Source organism: Chiloscyllium punctatum, chromosome 13, assembly GCF_047496795.1.
Source record: "Chiloscyllium punctatum isolate Juve2018m chromosome 13, sChiPun1.3, whole genome shotgun sequence".
In the NCBI taxonomy this organism is placed as follows: domain Eukaryota; kingdom Metazoa; phylum Chordata; class Chondrichthyes; order Orectolobiformes; family Hemiscylliidae; genus Chiloscyllium; species Chiloscyllium punctatum.
Window position 1 is genome coordinate 92,590,273 of NC_092751.1, and position 18,160 is coordinate 92,608,432.

The 18,160-nt window shown below is 38.9% G+C and overlaps 1 protein-coding gene across 1 annotated transcript; it reads right to left on the bottom strand.

The window, feature by feature from the left end:
* Positions 1 to 1,688: 1,688 nt before the first annotated feature.
* znf511 (zinc finger protein 511) lies at positions 1,689 to 18,154 on the bottom strand. Its single transcript, XM_072582886.1, has 7 exons — positions 18,100 to 18,154; positions 17,804 to 18,018; positions 8,606 to 8,676; positions 8,269 to 8,470; positions 5,781 to 5,905; positions 2,987 to 3,187; positions 1,689 to 2,197 (listed from the first exon to the last, which is right to left on the bottom strand). The coding sequence occupies exons 1-7, from the start codon at positions 18,152 to 18,154 to the stop codon at positions 2,128 to 2,130; spliced, it is 939 nt and encodes a 312-aa protein (XP_072438987.1). The 3' UTR covers positions 1,689 to 2,127.
* Positions 18,155 to 18,160: the final 6 nt, after the last annotated feature.

The following is an 18,160-nucleotide window of genomic DNA, read 5'->3' on the forward strand; positions in this document are numbered from 1 at the left end:
CCTTGGAAAACCACCAGACACAATGCTCAGGAAGTTTTAAATATGGAGATTACTTAGAAGTATAGTTGGAACCTCAGGCCATAGAAAAGGGCAGGTCAATGTGGGTGAAGCTCCTTTCCAGAATGTCTAACTTGGATAAATGTAATTATTTTGAGACAAATTATTTAATTCTATGTTTCAATGTTAGTGCCTCAATATTATTAAATTTATTTCTGACCTTTATACCCAAGGTGTTCATGACTGCATTCATAACAAGATTTATGTTAAAATAAAGAAATAACTTCACAAGTATACAGCTCAATTTGCAGCTTTTGAATTTATTGTTGCTCCTGTGACACCTTTCCCCTTCTATATTTCATATGGTTAATTCAATTATCATAAATAAAAACAAAGTGCTGGAGAAACCCACTAAGTCTGGTAGCGTCTGTAGCAAGAAAAACGGATTTAACATCTCAGGACCCATGAGACTTCTGAAGAATCATATTTGATTCAAAATGTTAACTCTATTCCTCTCTCCATAGATGCAGCCAAACCTACTCAGTCCCCCCAGCACATTCTGTTTTTATTAAAGGTACCCAGAATCTGCAGCAATTTGCTTTAATTTAATATGACCATAGGAAATAGGAGCAGAAGGAGGCCATTCAGCCCATCAATTCTGCTCCATCATTCAAAGAAATCTGATAAACTTCAACTCTACATTCCCGCCTTTTCATTTGAAATGATTATCTTCTTTATTTCAGTCTATAACTAAAAGTAGGACAAATTCTTTTTGTTACAAATTTGGGCCAGCTGCATATTTTATATATTGTGCAAAATATTTTTAACTATATCCATCTATGTATAACAATATCATTATTGCAGTTAGCCCGTCACTTTGTTACATCTCTTCCTCCTTGGATTTTACTCCGACAAGTACCCATTGGACTAAAAACTCAAAATTAGGACTTACCTAATAAGTAAAGAATATCCAAATAATAAACAGAAATAAATCAAACATATTTTGATTCATTTGGTAAAAACAAATGAGCAAAGCAGCAGAAACATGAGTTGTTGGCATATTCAATTTTTTTGTACCTTTTAGCTATCTGAAAATATAACCAGGAAATTAATATTTAGACTGCAAGATACCAATTAAAATAAAACTTGCACTGATACAGCATCGTTCAGGACCAACAAATAGCTCAAAGCACTTGAGAGCCAATGAATTAGAGTAAACTTTTTTAACAGGCACCTTATCAACCAGCACTCTTGATAAACTGGCAAAAATAATTACCTCAAATAACAACGTGTCCAAACATTTATGCTGTAAACAAAGTATAACAGATATGTTTCCCCCTCCCCTTATATTTCTACTACTTACTGTGGATTTTTACATTGATTTTAGGTGTGATGATGCTTTTACGTAGATTTTTTTTGAGAGATGCTGATGTCTCAAAGATTTGCTTCATCAAGGTTTACTGCGGTTATGTGTACCTCTTGATTATCTGGAACATTTGATCAATTGGCACACTCCTTGTCCCATAGGTATCAGTTAATAAAATTCTTGCTGTACTTTTATAGTGTAGTCACTTTTGTAATGTGGGAACTGCAGCAGCCGATTTGCACAAAGTAAGATTCCACAAACTGCGATGTGATAATGACGTTGATTGAGGGATAAATATTGGTTAGGAGACCAGAGATAGCTCCACTTCTTTTCTCACCAAAGTATTGTGGGCTTTTTTTTAATCCACATGAGGGGGCATACTTGGCCTTGGTTTAACATCTCATTTGGAATCACGTATGATATAATCTAATTTCAACATTTTTATTTGAAATATCCAAAAAATAATGGAAATGGCTTGGAAATGATTAGTTTCTAACAAAAATGGATGGAAATGAAAAGCACTTATTTTGGCAGTAATTAATAAATACATATGTTTTCTGAGAAGTGCAATCTCTTTAAAAGAAAACACCTGTGTCCCCAATGACTAATAATTGCAGACTGCCTCTTAGAGGCTGAGAGTCTTCAAATCCACGAGGAGAACTGTGACAAAATGTTCTTCCAAGTTCATATTTAGAAGTGAAATCTTTGACGGTACAACAGTACAACGTTGAACTCTCCAGCAACAAGTTAATTAGAAATACAGATCACTTCTTTTTCCTTGCGTTCTTAAAGCCGCGCACTGATCCATGGCCAAAACAAATTGTTGTTGGTACCCTAAAAAGAAAACAAAATAGAAAAATGAGCCATTGAGATCAAGAATGATCAGGATTTTTCTCTCAGTCTTTACTAAGTTACCACATCTCAACCAAGGTAGTTGTGGTTGTGTAAACTGGCTTCAGGGCTTACGTTTATGGAGGTGGAATAAAATAAAAGCCCAGCCCAGGTTCCCACTTCTATGTGTGACCTCAATCACACTTGCTGGAATGCAAATGTTTTGATGCCAGGCAAGGACATGGGTTCAGTTCTGACACCTCTCAAAGTAAATATCTTCTAATACTCACTAATTACATGTAAGGAACTGCCATTTGAACGAGGTACTGGAGGACTGATAGCACCTGTGCGACTGAATTTTAGCAGCTTTGAAAGGGATTGGAGGAAACATGCAGTAGGGTAGGTGAGAAACTGCACAGCGGCTGCAAAAATTCTATAACTTCTGGCATTTTATCCCCCCAACATGATTACAAACCAGAGTTAATATTTCAGGTTCAACCAACCTGAAATGTTAATTCTGTTTCTTGCTGCTGATGCTGCCTAAAGTTTGGAGTTTAGCCAGCAATTATTTTGTTTTTATTTCAAATTTCCAATTATTGTTTTTGTTCCAACCTGTATATTTTATATGATGAAGAGAATTTAAAAAAAAATCACACATTGGCTAACATTGAAATGACAATATAAGTTGACCGCAATTTACTCTATTTGTTTTAAATAGAGATAATATGTACTTAATGCTTACAATCCCACTATTTTAGAAAGTAAAAGTTAAGATGATAGAGGAATAGTAACTTGTAAGAGAAGGAAGGCCTTTGCTGCACTTTGGGAATACTGGATTTCTCTTCTGACATTGATGGACTGTCAGCTTCCATTGTTTCTGCAGGAGCATAATCCATTGATTCAGTAGATGTTCTGCAGGAAGTATCATTTGCTTCTTTTTGACAACTGGATGTTTCCATTTCTATGTCATGTGAACTCTGATTCTTTTGATTACTGTTGGCAGGGAAGAAAATAACATGTTTATTTTACTGAACTGTCATGTTGAAGAGCAGCATAACCAAAGTGGGTCTATGACTTCAAATTCATCTTTAGCACTTATTTTTTTAAATGGGAATAGAAACACAGCCTGTCTGAGACTAAGGCATTTAGTGTCACGTGGCTAAGCTGAACTGGGCTGCTTAGAATATATAGGAGCAGCAATACACTACCCTGCTCTTTAAACCCCTCCCATCATTTAGATCGTGGCTAATTGTCTATTACAATGCTAATTTCCTAAACTATCTCCATATTCCTATATGTCATTAGGATCTATAATCAGATTACATCTCATTCCTAGAATGCTCTGTGGCTGTTGCAAGGATTCAGTGCTAATCATATTCGCCATCAGACTAGGGGATTTAATTTCATGCTGTAATTGAGCCAAAAAACTGAAGGTCAAATAACTATACTTGCATGAGGACCCTTCTGGTGTAGTGGCTAGGGTTAGGCTTACAGACTGTAAGATATAGGAGCAGTCGCCTCACTCTACCTGTAGTCCCTAGTCTCGTCCATATAGCTTGCAGGAACCTCAGCAGCTGGACAATTGCAGCGGTTGAAGCTCCTCAATCACCACTCTCTGTGACCCCATACCTGCCTCACCTGAAGTTACACCTTTCTGATCCTGATCACAGAACAAATTTGATTTTGAATGAACTGGTCTGAAAGCTCTGACTGCATCCTGGAGCCAAGTGTTCAACTAATGTTGCCCTTCCCTGATGTGGCTCAACCTCTGCAACTCCTTCATTTGGATCTAAAATTCCTTTAGCTGCAACCGCTTACCGCAGATGCAATCACTAAGGTGATCCAGGGCAAACACATCAACCACCATAATGAGGGACAACTTCAGGTGATACTCAGCCTCACAACCAACAGCAATGAAGGATTACTCTCACAATTCTATGTATATAATGCATGTTTCTGTCTGTGACTCAGTTTCTCAAAATTGAGATGCTAATATATCATGCATGCATATCTTCTAAATAATTATTAGAACTGCTTTTGTGAGATAGAAAATTCAGCCTAGAATGGAATTTGGCTAAGGAGTGACATTGGGTTAATCCAAAGCAAAATTAGTTAGTGCATAGCAAAGCATGAGTTTATAAATAGAAGCAAGCATAGTGGTGTTTTAGACAAGTTGTGATTGACTAACTTGAATTGAGTTCTTTGATGAAGTTGTGGAGTGGGTTGATGAAGATGGTTGTGCTTATAAACTTTTAAAAGGCATTTGTCAAGTGCAAAAATTAAAGCCCATTAAAGGGACAGTAGCAACATTGTTAAGGGGCAGAAAGTAGAGAATAATGGTGATTGGTAGCCTTTCAGGATGAGGGAATTATTCAATGGTGTTACCAAAGGGCTGGTAATAGGACTACTAACGTTTTGATACAAGCACACTGGACTTGTATGTAAAACAATATTTTAAACTTTGTAGTTGTAATTAACAGATAGTATCAGAGTTCTGGAGAGAATATAGATTGATGAAATGGTAGATATGTGGCAAATTAAATTCAATGTTAAGATGAGATTTAAAATATTTTAGGAGAAAGCATGCAGAGGAGCAATAGTAACTGGATCATACAATTTTATTACATTACCAGGGAGATCTGAGGTTTACGCATACAAATCTTAGGCCATGGCAGTAAATAGGGAGTGGGGTCTTTTTTTAAAAAAAAGAAAGAATCCTGACTTTGCTACTTAATTGTTAATTGTACAATTAACCGTACAGAGTAAAAAAAAAGTGAAGTTATACTTTACTTAGACTGGTTAGGCCACAATTGGTGTATACTATTCAGTTCTGGGCACTGTACAAACTTTGGGATTTAAGCAAGGGCCTAATGCAGGATACAGGACTGATTCTATTAGAGGGCACCAAAACTGAGAGACTTCAGTTCTGTGGAGAAACTGGCATTGGCCTTCTTAGAACAGGGAAGTTTAAGGAAAAGTTTGAGGGAGATGTTCAAAATAGTGAATGATTTGATAGATCAAAGGAAGAGAAATTGTTTCCAGTGACAAGAAACTCACCAACAATGAGAATGCAAAAATAACCAGATGTGACAATTTTTTTTTTAAACAAAATGGGCACTTGCGATCAGGAATACACATACTGGAAAGTGAGTGGCTGTAGATTCAATATTAACATTCAAAACGAGAATTGTATAAATATCTGAATAGCAAAGTACCAGACTTGGGGGAAAGAGAATGTGATTAATTCAATAATGTTGCCAAAATGCCAGTGCAAGCAAGATGGATCAAATGGTCTCTTTCTGTGCTGTGTTATTCTATGATTTTATTGGATTTGCTTAAGCAGCATTAACTGAAACTTCTTTACCTCAAGTTTATCAAGAAATGTCCAGTAATAAAAAATGGCAAAGAAATATCAACTGATTGTTTAGCAGCTAGAATACATTCTAAGATAATAAGCCATTGAAGTTCAATTGTAAAGGAATATATTTGAGAACGATAGGTGTCTTACTGAGATGCTACACTTATTTAGTTTATTAATTTATCCCCACAAGTGTAGTGCAAACCCCACAAGGAAAAATGTCCTTACCATTTAGGTTTCTTTGGTTTGTCAAATCTAAAGTCAGATGGATAACCATGAACTTTGATCATATGCTTTTTCCGGTCACTGAAAGCCTTGAATTTTTCTGTACAACTCTCTACCAAACACAGATACTGGAAAATCAAAGAAAGCACTTCAATTACAAACATACTGATCTTTCGAGAGACACACTATCAGGAGGTAAGATGGCATGAATTTGGAGATAAATTTCATATTGCTCTGTGGACTGTGGCATATAAATCCCAACTTGGGGACAATGAGGGGTCATGACTTTGAATCTTCCCACACTATCATAGGAAATCTGCTCAGCATGCCCTTGAAAATTCTCAAAAGGTTCTCCAAGAAAGGAAATCAATCTAATAGACATCAATGACATTAGTGGACATTTCATTTGCATTCTTAAAGACAGAAGATAACAGCCAACTTGGCAACACTAATATATTAAACATTCTATAATCTAAATACATTCATGGTCATGAAGCACGCTGTCCATTTCTTTCCTGCTGCAATTGGGCACAGGGTCAGTGATTTAATCAATTAACACTTGTGCAGCATCTATCTTTTACCTGTATCAGTCACTCACTTTAACAAACCAAGTAGTTTTATTTCCTTATTTATTACATGTCTAATCACCATGAAAATACTGATTACATTAACTATAGATTTGGCACAAACGATCAGAAGGTCATATGTTTAATAGAGACTTGAGCATACAATCTAGATTGACACTTCAGTACATCACTGAAGGACTGCTGGATCCATATCGGCTGCGATACTATTTAAATAATTTAGGATGTGGGCATTGCAGGTTAAAGTAGTAGTTACTGCTCATCCCTAATTGCCCGGAGGACAGTTACAAGTCAAACACATTGCTGTGGGTCTGGAGTGAAACCTAGGCCAGACCAGGAAAGATGGCAGATTTTGTTCTCTAAGAAGAACATTAGTGAAGCAAATCAGTTTTTACAATAACCAACAATAGTCTCATAAGTTTCTATGAGGACAGCTTCTTTTATTCTGGAATTTTATTGAATTCAAATCACATCATCCACCATAGTGGAGTTTGAATTCATGTCCATAGAACATTAGCCTAGGGTTCTGGATTAGTAGTCCAGTGACATTACCACTGTATCATTGCTTCCCCTAAAGGGCAACAAGCTCACAATTGAAAATCACCAAAAAGACAATGCTAAAATACTGCAAAATAAAGGAGAATTCATCAGGCAATAGGTGACAGCCTCCATGGGAAACATTCGAATCAAGTTACAGGACAAAAAAAGAAAAAATCACAAGCTCATTAGTTAGAAAAAAACAAGTGTCATGTGAGAAAAGGTTTTCTGTGCCATAGATTGGACAGTCCTTAAATCATGGTAATTAAGCAAAGTGCTCTCTCTTGTCAGTAAAGACTAGGGTTTGCTGATGTTGTTGACTGACTAAAGTTGTTTTCACAATGTTTTTTCAAGTTAAAAATTATGTTTGCTTGCATCGCACAAAGTATGGATCAAAGGCTGGTGTTCCAAGTTTGAAAAATCAAGAGTTGTGACTTAATAGAGTTCTCTTTCAGTAAATGGAAGGTAGCTAGATAACTTGCTGCATGTCTTTATAGACCGAGACTTACAGTCCACGTTCAGCAGTTTTTTGTAATTTGGTCATAATTTGTGTTGTTGGCCTGGATACCAAGGTTTTAATAAATTATATTGAATTAGTTAAAACTACCACCACCACCGTAAGACCACTACTCTGCATAGTGGAGGTATGAAAAGCATTGAGTACTACCAAGCCTTATTCCTCCTCCTCTTGAAGAATTTCAGTTTTGCTAAGTATCAAGTGGGTTTGTGACTGCAGCTGACTGTTGAATATCCAGAGATTTCACAAATATAAATCTCCCCAAATCCTCTTCAGTGGATCAAGGTAGTAGTCAGGGCCAGGGGTTCTTTGATAGAATATGAACCAATAAGGATGTGAATAACACCGTGGGAATATTAATGTCCAACTTTCCTTCATTTAACCTCACATGGAAACTCACCTCTCATATTGTTAATGGAATTTCCTTATGGAATTGCTACAACCTTCGATTCTAGTAGCAATTACAAACGCAATCTCTGATGTTAGGGAAGAATAAAAAGACTCCTAAATAGCCCTCACTTTGAATGCGCGATTCTTACACAGTTCTTTTCCCATAATCTTATCTTGACTAATCTGTATTACGATATATCTTTTCAAAGTATTTGCTCTCATTTTTTCCCTCAACGGTCACAATATACCCTAAGCTGGCAGTATCTAAACTATACATCATCACTGTATTGCATCAATAGAAATTATTGAGATTCCCCTGCCTGGATCATCCTGTCTCTGTTCACAGATAAGTGCACGTGGATCTGCATGGCATTCAGCCAATTCAATACATTGTACGCAAATACTGACAGATCTAACAGACACCAGTGAACAACTCAGGATTTAGAGTTTCACGATCACTTACCATGTTCTGTTTAGCTGCCAGAATTTGGAAAAACGAGTCATGCCATTCCAGGATATGAATATCTAGCAGATGACTGGAAGGGAAAGAGCGCTTGCAGGAGGAACAGACGTTGCGATGGAATGTATTATAATGATGTTCGTAGTTTTCTAAGGCATCAAACAGTTGACTGCAACCAGCTATTTGGCAACAGAATTCAGAAACCCTAGATTTTTTAAACACACATACACAAATATACATAAGTTAATTCTTTATGAAAGGAATAAGGGAAAATTAACATAGCTTTGGTACAATACAGTTAATAAAGCAGGAATCCTCAAAAGCAAACAGCTTTGCTTACTTGGGTCTTTCCACTTCTCCCACACTTGTTATAGAATTTTGCAGATATAAATGTCTATGGACATCGCCATCCTAAAACAAAATTAAAGGTTAAATTATTTTATGTAAATCATTGGTTTGAGGAGTGCCAATTTTAGTAGTTAAAAGTTAGTCAGTTACTTACAAACTTTAATTCTTATTAGTGTAAAGGTTGCTTACCTTCCACTACCTTCTTGTAGCAGAAGGTAAGCAACAATAAGCTATTGGCTAATTTTATCAACACTGATCAAACACAGTAATGTGCTGGTACGCCAAGTCAGTGCAACTGTTGGATGAGACAGTGAACCCCAACTGGAGATAATGCAATCAGACGACACAAAGCTATCAACTGTGCTACCTTAATAGCTTCCATCGAAACTTATCACAACACCTGACTAGCCAAGGACACACTCTCCATGTTTTGACTGCCAGCAAATCATCCAATAAGGCATCCCATAGTAACGTTTTGCCTTTTACTTTATGCTCATATTGTCAGAATATAACTTTTCTTTACAACTAAAAACAATATCTAACAATGTAACTGAATGCTACAATCGGCTAAAGCTGTCCATGAGATTTAATTTATCTTTAGCAAGGCAAATTTCAACTCCATTTATTCTGAAGGTAATTTAGTTCCAAGGATAAGGAAACATATTTGTTGCAGCATGACAATCCTTTCAGTCACTATCTAAGTGCATCTAGGCATCGATGCAAATTGGCTGCATTATCCCATGATCCAAAAAATAATATCTAGCTTGGAGGTTATACAGTTCACATTGCTTTCTAGTAAATTTAACAAAAGTCAAAAATTTGACCCTTAATAGGTTGGCTAACTTGGTTAATGCTGTTATGGATTAGTGGTGCTGGAAGGTACCTTAATGCTGTTATGGACCAGGCCAGACCCTTCAAAACATTTCAAGATAGCCCAGACCCTAACTTTGCTAGTTGTTTTAAGCAGGTGTAAAGTAGATATTCTAGGAGAAATGCTGCTGATCAAACCACTTTGTTTTAAACAAAAGAGAATTTATTTACAAGATTACTGAATAAAACACAAACAACAGAAAACAGAATACTGAATAATGTAACCTCTCCAACAACCCAACAGATCATCCCAACTTAATGATGCTGTTCCAAATACTTGCAACAATCCCCATAAACATCCCTTGGCATAAAAGATAAAATCAGACATAGGGTCTTACAGGACAGAAGTCAGGGAGAGAGAGTACCAGCTTGGACCTGTTCCTTTGGGTCCAGCAGCATTCTTTCCTACACTATTGCGAAAAACCAAACCAAACCAGAGGAAAGCTAGGCTGGGAGAATTGACCACCCCATCCTTCACTGTACAAGTGTTCCTTTTTAAAACCTGAAAGCCTTCTGCCCGAGGCTGTATGTGTTAGCTATTATCAAATTGGCCCTAAAACCCTTTAACCCCAGACTTTTTGGAGTCTGTGTCGTTTATGACCAATCTGAAAAAAAAGGCCAAGGACAGCATAACCTTGTTAAAGAAGCAGCTTCATTACACCTCCCCCCTTAAAAAAAATGAACCATCAATATCCAAAGGTGGCTTCATTTTAAAACCCCTTAAACCTAAATTGTTAGCACTCAAAAACACACATATACATTACATTGACTATAAACGTGCAAACATCAACAACTATGTTACTGTCATCGATTGCTTCAGTTTCTCATTCAAATCTCGGCAATGCATCAGCAATTTCTCAGCCTGCCACATGCAAAATTTTCAAATTGAGTGGTTATAACAACAGCTCTATCTAAACAGTCTGGTATTTTTGTCCTTAAATTTATCCATAAATTTCAATGGGTTATGATCAGTGCATATGATTGTTTCAGAAACCGGTAACATAAACACTGAAATGTAATAATGCCAAAACCAAAGTCTCCTTCTCAAACAAACATTGAATATTTCTGCTGATGAATGCTCAACTTCTTGGAGAAATACCTTTTCGCTGTCATCTTGCAAGAGCACAGCACTGACACCCACATCATTTGCATCAATAGCCACCTTGAATGGCTTTGCGTAATTAGGTGTGCCCAATACTAGGGCAGTGGTTAATACAGCTTTCAGGCTGTCAAATGCCTTTTGACAGTTCGCTATCCACTGAATTGCCGTTCTTTAGCAATTCAGTGAGTTGGAGCAGCCACACTGCTAAAATTTGGTACAAATTTTCGAGAAAATCCACTCAATCCCAGAAATGTAGTACTGCTCTTTTTGTCAATGGTATGGGAAACTTTCCAATTACCTTTGTTTTTGATAACATGGCCCAGGAAGGTCTTGGGATTTGGCAAATTCACTTTTAGTCAGGTTTATCACCAAGTCTGCCTTCTGAAGTCAATCGAATAAGTTTGATAAATGTTGTAAATGTTCCTTCCGTGAGTGAAAAAAATCCTGGTCATCGATATATATGACACAGTTGGGTAATGCAGTGACCTTATTGGTTAGACTCCAAAATGTGGCTGGTGCCTTTTTCATGCCAAATGGCATGACTTTAAACTGATACAGTCCATTCAACACTGTGAAAACTAAAACTGCCTTCGCTCTTTCTGACAAAGGTAACTCCCAGTATCATCTGAGCAAGTCCAACTTAGAAATAGAAGCTGTTTGTCCCACCTTCTCAACACAGTCTTCCAAACATGGAATTGGATACGCAGCAGTCTTTGTAACTGCACTGACTTTGCAATAGTCCACACATAACCATTGGGTACCATCTGGTTTCAGAATCAATACTAAGGGTGAGCTCCAGTCACTGTAACTCACTCGATTATGTTGTCTTAGAGCATGCTTTTAATCTCCTTTGAACCTGTGTCAACTTTAAAGGGTTATGCCGAAAAGGGTATTGCTTAATTGTAACAGTATCTCCTAAATCTACATCATGTATATTTAGGTTACTAGTTCACGGCTTATTTTCACTTATCGCCCCACGTGATAGCGATAACTCTTTCAGGTCATTTTGATTTTCCTCTGGAAGGTAACTCAGTAATTTATCCCAATTTTTGACAACTTCCTCATTGTCCAATTCCGAATATTCTGAACTTGGTTCTTCCCTCTGTGTTGTAATCAACAACACACTCTCCTCTTGCTCTCCCTTCCCTGTCAAAATAGCTTTTGATCATATTCACATGACACACTTTGTGGGATTTCTTTCTGTCTGGAGTCCCTATCTAGTTCACCTCACTCAATTTCCTTTTGACCTGATAAGGTCCACTAAACCTTGCTTTTAAAGGTTCACTTATCACTGGAAGTAACACTAATACCTTATCCCCAAAAGCAAAATTTGTGAATTTTTTGATTTCTTGTCTGCTTCTTGTTTCATTGTATGCTGCGATACTTTTAAATGCTGTCTATAATTCTCTTGAATAATTTTGATGTGAAGTTGACCCTTGATCTAATGGTATCTCTGTTCGTAGTCCATAACTAGTAAAAAATTTGAGTAATTCCTCTACAATCCTTTTAGCTGTGATATTGCATAATGGAACAGCTTCTGGAAATTTAGTCCTCACATCCATTTTTGTTAACAAATACTGATTCCCACTTTGTTTGAGGTATGGGACCTACACATTCAATTAAGACTCTTGTGAAAGGTTCCTCAGATGAGGGAATAGGGATTAAAGTTGCAGGTTTTATTACTGCCTGTGGTTTTCCAATTACCTGTGATGACATGTCTGGCAAAATTCAACTACATCCTTGTGCAGCCCAGGCCAGTAAAAATGTTTTTGTATTTTAGCTTGAGTTTTTCTCACTCCTAAATGACCCTTTTGAGGTAGCTTGTGCACTACTCACCTCCTTTCTATAACCACTAGCTATACAATTTGATGAAATTCTGCTATTTCTCATCAAGGATACATTCAGATTCTTTTTCTGTGCATGCCTTTTGATACAATCACTTTAACTTTTCATCTTTCTGCTGTAATTCAATCAATTTACCTGAGCTAAAGATGCCTTCTTTGTCATCTATCTGCTCCTGGCTTGTCTCAATCATCTGATCAAACAGGGTCACTGGATGTAGGTTTGCTCACTGAGCTGGAAGGTTCATTTTCAGACGTTTCATCACTATACTAGGTAACATCATCAATGAGCTTCCGGATGAAGACCTGGTGGTTTGGCCAGTTTTCTATTTACGTGTCTAGGTTTCTTTGGGTTGGTGATGCCATGTCCTGTGGTGACATAATTTCCTGTTCTTTTCCTCAGGAGGTGATAAATGAGGTCCAACTCAATGTGTGTGTTGATAGAGTTCTGGTTGGAATGTCATGTTTCTAGAAATTTCTGTGCAAGTCTCTATTTGACTTGTCCTGGGATGGATGTGTTGTCCTCCCTCATCTGTATGTAAGAATACTAGTGAGAGTTGATCATGTTGTTTTGTGGTCAGTTGATGTTCCTGTATCCTGGTGGCTAGTTTTCTGCCTGTTTGTCCAATGTAGTGTTTGTTACAGTTCTTGCAAGGTATTTTGTAAATAACATTAGTTTTGCTTGTTATCTGTATAGGGTGCTTCAAGTTCATTAGCTGCTGTTTTGGTGTGTTGGTGGGTTTGTGGGCTACCATGATGCCAAGAGGTCTGAGTAGTCTGGCAGTCATTTCCAAGATGTCTTTGATGTAGGGAAGAATGGCTAGGGTTTCTGGACATGTTTTGTCTACTTGTTGGGGTTTGTTGCTGAGAAATCGGCAGACTGTGTTCATTGGGTACACTTTTTTTTAATACACTGTATAGGTGATTTTCCTCTGCACTCCAGTGTGTGGTGGCTCATTGAAATAATGTTCTAATGCAGTTTTGTTTATAGGTGTTGGCATGATTGCTTCTGCAGTTCAGGATTTAGTCAGTATGTGTTGTTTACCTGTAGACACTGGTTTGAAGTTCCCCATTGGCTGTTCACTCTATTGCGACATTGAGGAATGGCAGCTTGATGTTGTTTTCCTCCTCTTTAGTGAATTTTATGCCAGTAAGTGCATTAGTGATGGTCTTGAAGGTTTCCTTTAATTTGTTTCTTTTAGTGATGACAAAGGTGTCATCCACGTAGCAGAACCAAAGTTTGGACTGAATGGTTGTCAGAGCTGTTTATTCAAGTCTCTGCATTACCGCTTCTGCTATAAACCGTGATATCGGAGATCTCATGAGTCTGTAGGTTTTGTTGTTGAAGGTGAAGTGAGTGGTAAGGCATAGGTCCACTAGCTTGATGACATTGTCCTTGCTGATGAAGTTGGTGGTGTTTGGCGTATGTGTCTTTGGTTCTTATAATAGGGTAGACAGTGTTTCCTTGGTCAGGTTGATGTTGATGGATGTTACATCAAAGGAGACCATTATTTTGTCCTCTTCTATCTTGGTGTCTTTGATGGTCTTCAGGAATTCTTGGGTGGAGTGGATGAAGTGGAGCGTGTCTTCCAATAAGTGTTTTGGTCTTTGGTGTAACTCCTTGGCCAATCTGTAAGTTAGTGTTCCAGGTAGTGAGACTATGGGTCTGAGTGGGGTTCCTGGTTTGTGAATTTTGGGTAATCTGTAGAAGCGTGGTGTGTTGGATCAGTCTGGTTTCATATTTTGGAAGTCAGTCTTATTTATTTCTCCAGATCTCTGAAGTTTTTGAGTAGGGCTGTGATTCAGTTCTCTCGCTGTGGGGTTGGGTCTATTGCCACTTGTTGGTAAGTGTTGGTGTTTGCAAGTAGTGAGTTTGCTTTCTCAATGTAGTCTCTTCGATTTAAAATGACTGTCAAGCATCCTTTGTCTGCAAGTAGGATAATATTTTTATCTTTCTTTAGTCTTTCTAGCGCTTCCCTTTCTTGTGTATAGACTGTGTTGCCTTCCTTTTTCCTGCTTAATGTTGGTGCAACTGTCTGTCTGATGGTTTGCAGGGTTTCCTCTGAGAGTTGGTTGTCTTTCAGTGTTGTTTCTAAAGCTAAGATATCTTTCTTGTCCGCATCCTGGAAGTTGTAGCTTAATACTCTTACTAAGGCAGCTTTCTCAGTGTCTGTTAAGGGTCGGTCAGATAGGTTTTTAGAATCCAATCTTCTGTACTGTCTGTATTGTTATTTCGTGTGAGCTTGTCGAGTTTTTTCATTTTCTGTGTTTGTTGCTGTCTAATGCCTATGGCTTGTTGTATTGTGTCTGGCCATTGGTAGTCTATTGCATTAACCTAAACACACAAATAGAAAGCGGGCCATATCACCAGGGCTGCCTCCAGAGACTCACTGATGATGTTACCTCGTATGGTGACGAAGCGTCTGAAAATGAACCTTTTGGCTCAGCGAGCAAACCTACATCCAGAACCTCAACGTAAGCTACAAATCTTCTCAAAACTCGCAAACAGGGTCTCTGCTAATTCCCCTTCAACTTTCTTATCTGTATTCTTTAGTCTCTCATGTTTCAACTGGTGACTTTGATCTCGTTACCACACAGTCAAGAAAAATCCCAGGATATGTGCCCTGCAATAGTTCAGTTGCCTGAATTTCCACCGGCTTTTCAACCACAGTAGACACACTCCTACTGGTGAATCAGCTATATCATTAGCAAGGAAAAACTGTATTCCTGGAGCTGAGAGTTTATCCTGTACTCCTACCACGAATTCCCCACTCTTCACTGGACACTCTAACCTCCATTTACATAGTTGAGCACTTCTTGTCTCACTGTGAATTCCTGTTACTAGTATCTTTTCTGGCAATAGTCCTCCAGAAGTATATATCTCATCTTTCAGCATCACAGATGAGAGGATCCTGTTTCTCTTAATATTGTAACCTCTTTACCTGCTGCTCCTGGACTATGCGAATAAACTATGTACCTGAAAAGGTAAAGTTTAAGAAGATCTGACCCTTCCTCCTTAACCAACCTCCAACCAGCTGATGGGTTTCCAGTAAATTTAAATGCTGAGCTATTGCTGTAATTATCTCTCCTTTCTTCACATAAGGAGGCAGCTCCAGCTTGTCTGTTAATTCCAGCAGCTTGGCCTTAATCACCTTTTGCAAAACCCCCAAGGTCACTTTGTCCACCCTAGAAAACCCTTGGTGACAAAAAGAGCCATTGCTTTCCCAAGCACTGTTTAAATCAACCAAATTCAACACCCAGAACAAAAAATACTAATGTCTACCACTATCTGCCTTCGAGTCCAACAACCCGAATCCCAATTTGGAACTACAGTACAAATTGCGCAAACAGCCCGAAATCTGTTATGGACCAGGCCAGACTCCTCAAAATATTTCAAGAAGGTAGCCCAGATCCTAGGTTTGCTAGTCTTAAGCAGGTGTAAAGTGGATATTCCAGGAGAAATGCCACTGGTCAAACCACTTAGTTTTAAGCACAACAGAATTTATTTACAAGATTGCTAAATAAAACACAAACAACAGAAAAACAGAATACGGATAACGTAACCTCTCTGAAAACCCAACAAATCATCCCAACTTAATGATGCTGTTCAAAATATTTGCAACAAACCCAAAAAACATCCCTTGGCACAAAAGGTAAAATCAAACACGGGTTCTTACAGAAGAGAAGTCAGAGAGAACCAGTCTGGATCTGCTTACTTTGGTTCCCCACACTACTGCTAAAAACCAAACCAAATGAGAGAAAAGCTGAGCTGGGAGAACTGGCCAGTCCCCTTTCACTGTACAAGTTTTCCTTTTTAAAACCTGAAAGCCTTCTGCCTGAGACAGTATCTGTTAGCTATTATCAAATTGACCCTAAAACCCTTCAACCCCAGACTTTTCGGAGTCTGTGTCGTTTACGACCACTTTGGAAAAAAAAGGCAAGGTCAGTACAACCTTGTTAAAGGAGCAGCTTCATCACAATGCTGACTTGGATGCACAAATGTATTAGAAGGCATTGGCTCAGTATAAACTGAACATTATAGATCTATAGTTTTTTTTTTAAAACTACAAACCCCTTCATGTCCATAAATAGTTTTTATACTTAACAGAATGGTGGCTCAGTGGTTAGCACTGCCTCACAATACCAGGGACCTGGTATTGACCTGGTAGTGGTTGATTCCACTCTGGGGCAGATATTTGCAGATACATTCTATATTGCTGAAGAAAACGCAGAACCTGCAGGCAATCAATCCATGCAATATTTTGTAAATTTCATTTTGGAAATAGAACCAGTCTGACTCAAGACTGGGATGCAGACAGATCTAACCTCATATCTTTAATACAATGTCTGAGCTGAGATATCACCTTTTGATATAAAACTTTAAGCAATCCTGAGAATGTGACTTAAAAATAGTTCTGGGATTTACATATTAAAGAAGCAAAAGCAGCAAACCCATTCTAAAAGATGAAAGACTTAATAATCTAGGTTTGTTCAATATATCATTTCAGCTGCATGACACTGTACTCTTTTGCTATTAATTCTGTGTCTTATAGTCCTGCTTCACAACCACCTGATGAAGCAGTGCTTCGAAAGCTGGTGCTTCTAAATAATCCTGTTGGATTATAACCTGACATTATATGGTTTTTAACATTGTCCACTCCAGTCCAACAATGGCTCCTCCAAATCATGGCCACCGTCGGGCGACTGCCTTTGTGCAGTTTGCACATTCTCCTTGTGTCTGTGTGGCTTTCCTCCAGGTGGTCTAGTATCCTCCCACAGTCCAAAGACGTGCAGGGTAGTACGATTGACCATGCCCATATGTTCAAAGTGACCAGGGGTGTTTGGGTTAGGTGGATTAGGCATGGGAAACACAGGGATAGGGTAAGGCTTTCAGAGGGTCAGTGTGGACTTGTTGGGCCGAGTGACCTGTTTCCAGACTGTAGGAATTCTGTGATTCTTCTATTCCATGTAACTGGAGCGTTCGCCTGCATTCTAACTAGTGAACCTCTCCACAACTGCAAGCACTCAACTTTTTGGATCCTTCATCAAACCTGATCTCCAAGAGAAAGCTATCAGAAAGGAAATCCTCAAACGTTTTTGTTCTAATCATAGTGCTGCTTGTGGGATCTCGCTTGCGTTATTCAGCCATTTCAGTGGCTGCATAGCACTTGGGGATGCCCTGAAATTGTGAAAAGCGCTAGAGAGATGCAACGTCTCACTTATAAAGGAAACACCACACCAATTTCCGCACAGCAAGTTCACACAAACAGCAGTGAGGGGGGAATGACCTGACCGGTTTCACTGCTGTTGGACGGACACCAACATTCCCCACCCCCGGGACACAGGGTTTCGGTTTAATTCATGTGCCGCCACCTACTTCGAAGAATTCGTCCTCCTTCTGCAGGAAGATCCTCCTGGATCTGAAAGTAAAAGGTGACGGCCCCAGCTCTGACTCGCGAGCCGCCCCATCCCCTCCGCCCTCAGCGCACGCCACTGCTGGTTCCAGTACCACCAGGCCGGGCCTGACCGGGTCCGGCCTAGACGGAGACACCCCGGTTTCCTCCCACCAGCGGCAGCAGCCCAGGGCGCCTGCTCAGCCGGCCGGCAGCCTCATCGGTACGCATGCTCGTCAACCGCCATTGAGACTGCAGCCTCAAGCGGGGGCACAGCGACCGGCAGCCCAGTGCGCCTGCTCAGCCGGCCGGCCGGCAGCCTCATCGCTACGCATGCTCGT

Excerpts from the sequence above, each read along its gene's own strand:
- znf511 (XM_072582886.1), bottom strand. The coding sequence starts at position 18,154 with ATGCGTAGCGATGAGGCTGCCGGCCGGCCGGCTGAGCAGGCGCACTGG. Across the intron at positions 8,677-17,803 it reads AGGAGGACGAATTCTTCGAA|GATGGCGATGTCCATAGACA; the intron begins GTAGGTGGCGGC and ends ATTTTGTTTTAG. Across the intron at positions 2,198-2,986 it reads AGGCCTTCCTTCTCTTACAA|GGTACCAACAACAATTTGTT; the intron begins GTTACTATTCCT and ends TTTTCTTTTTAG.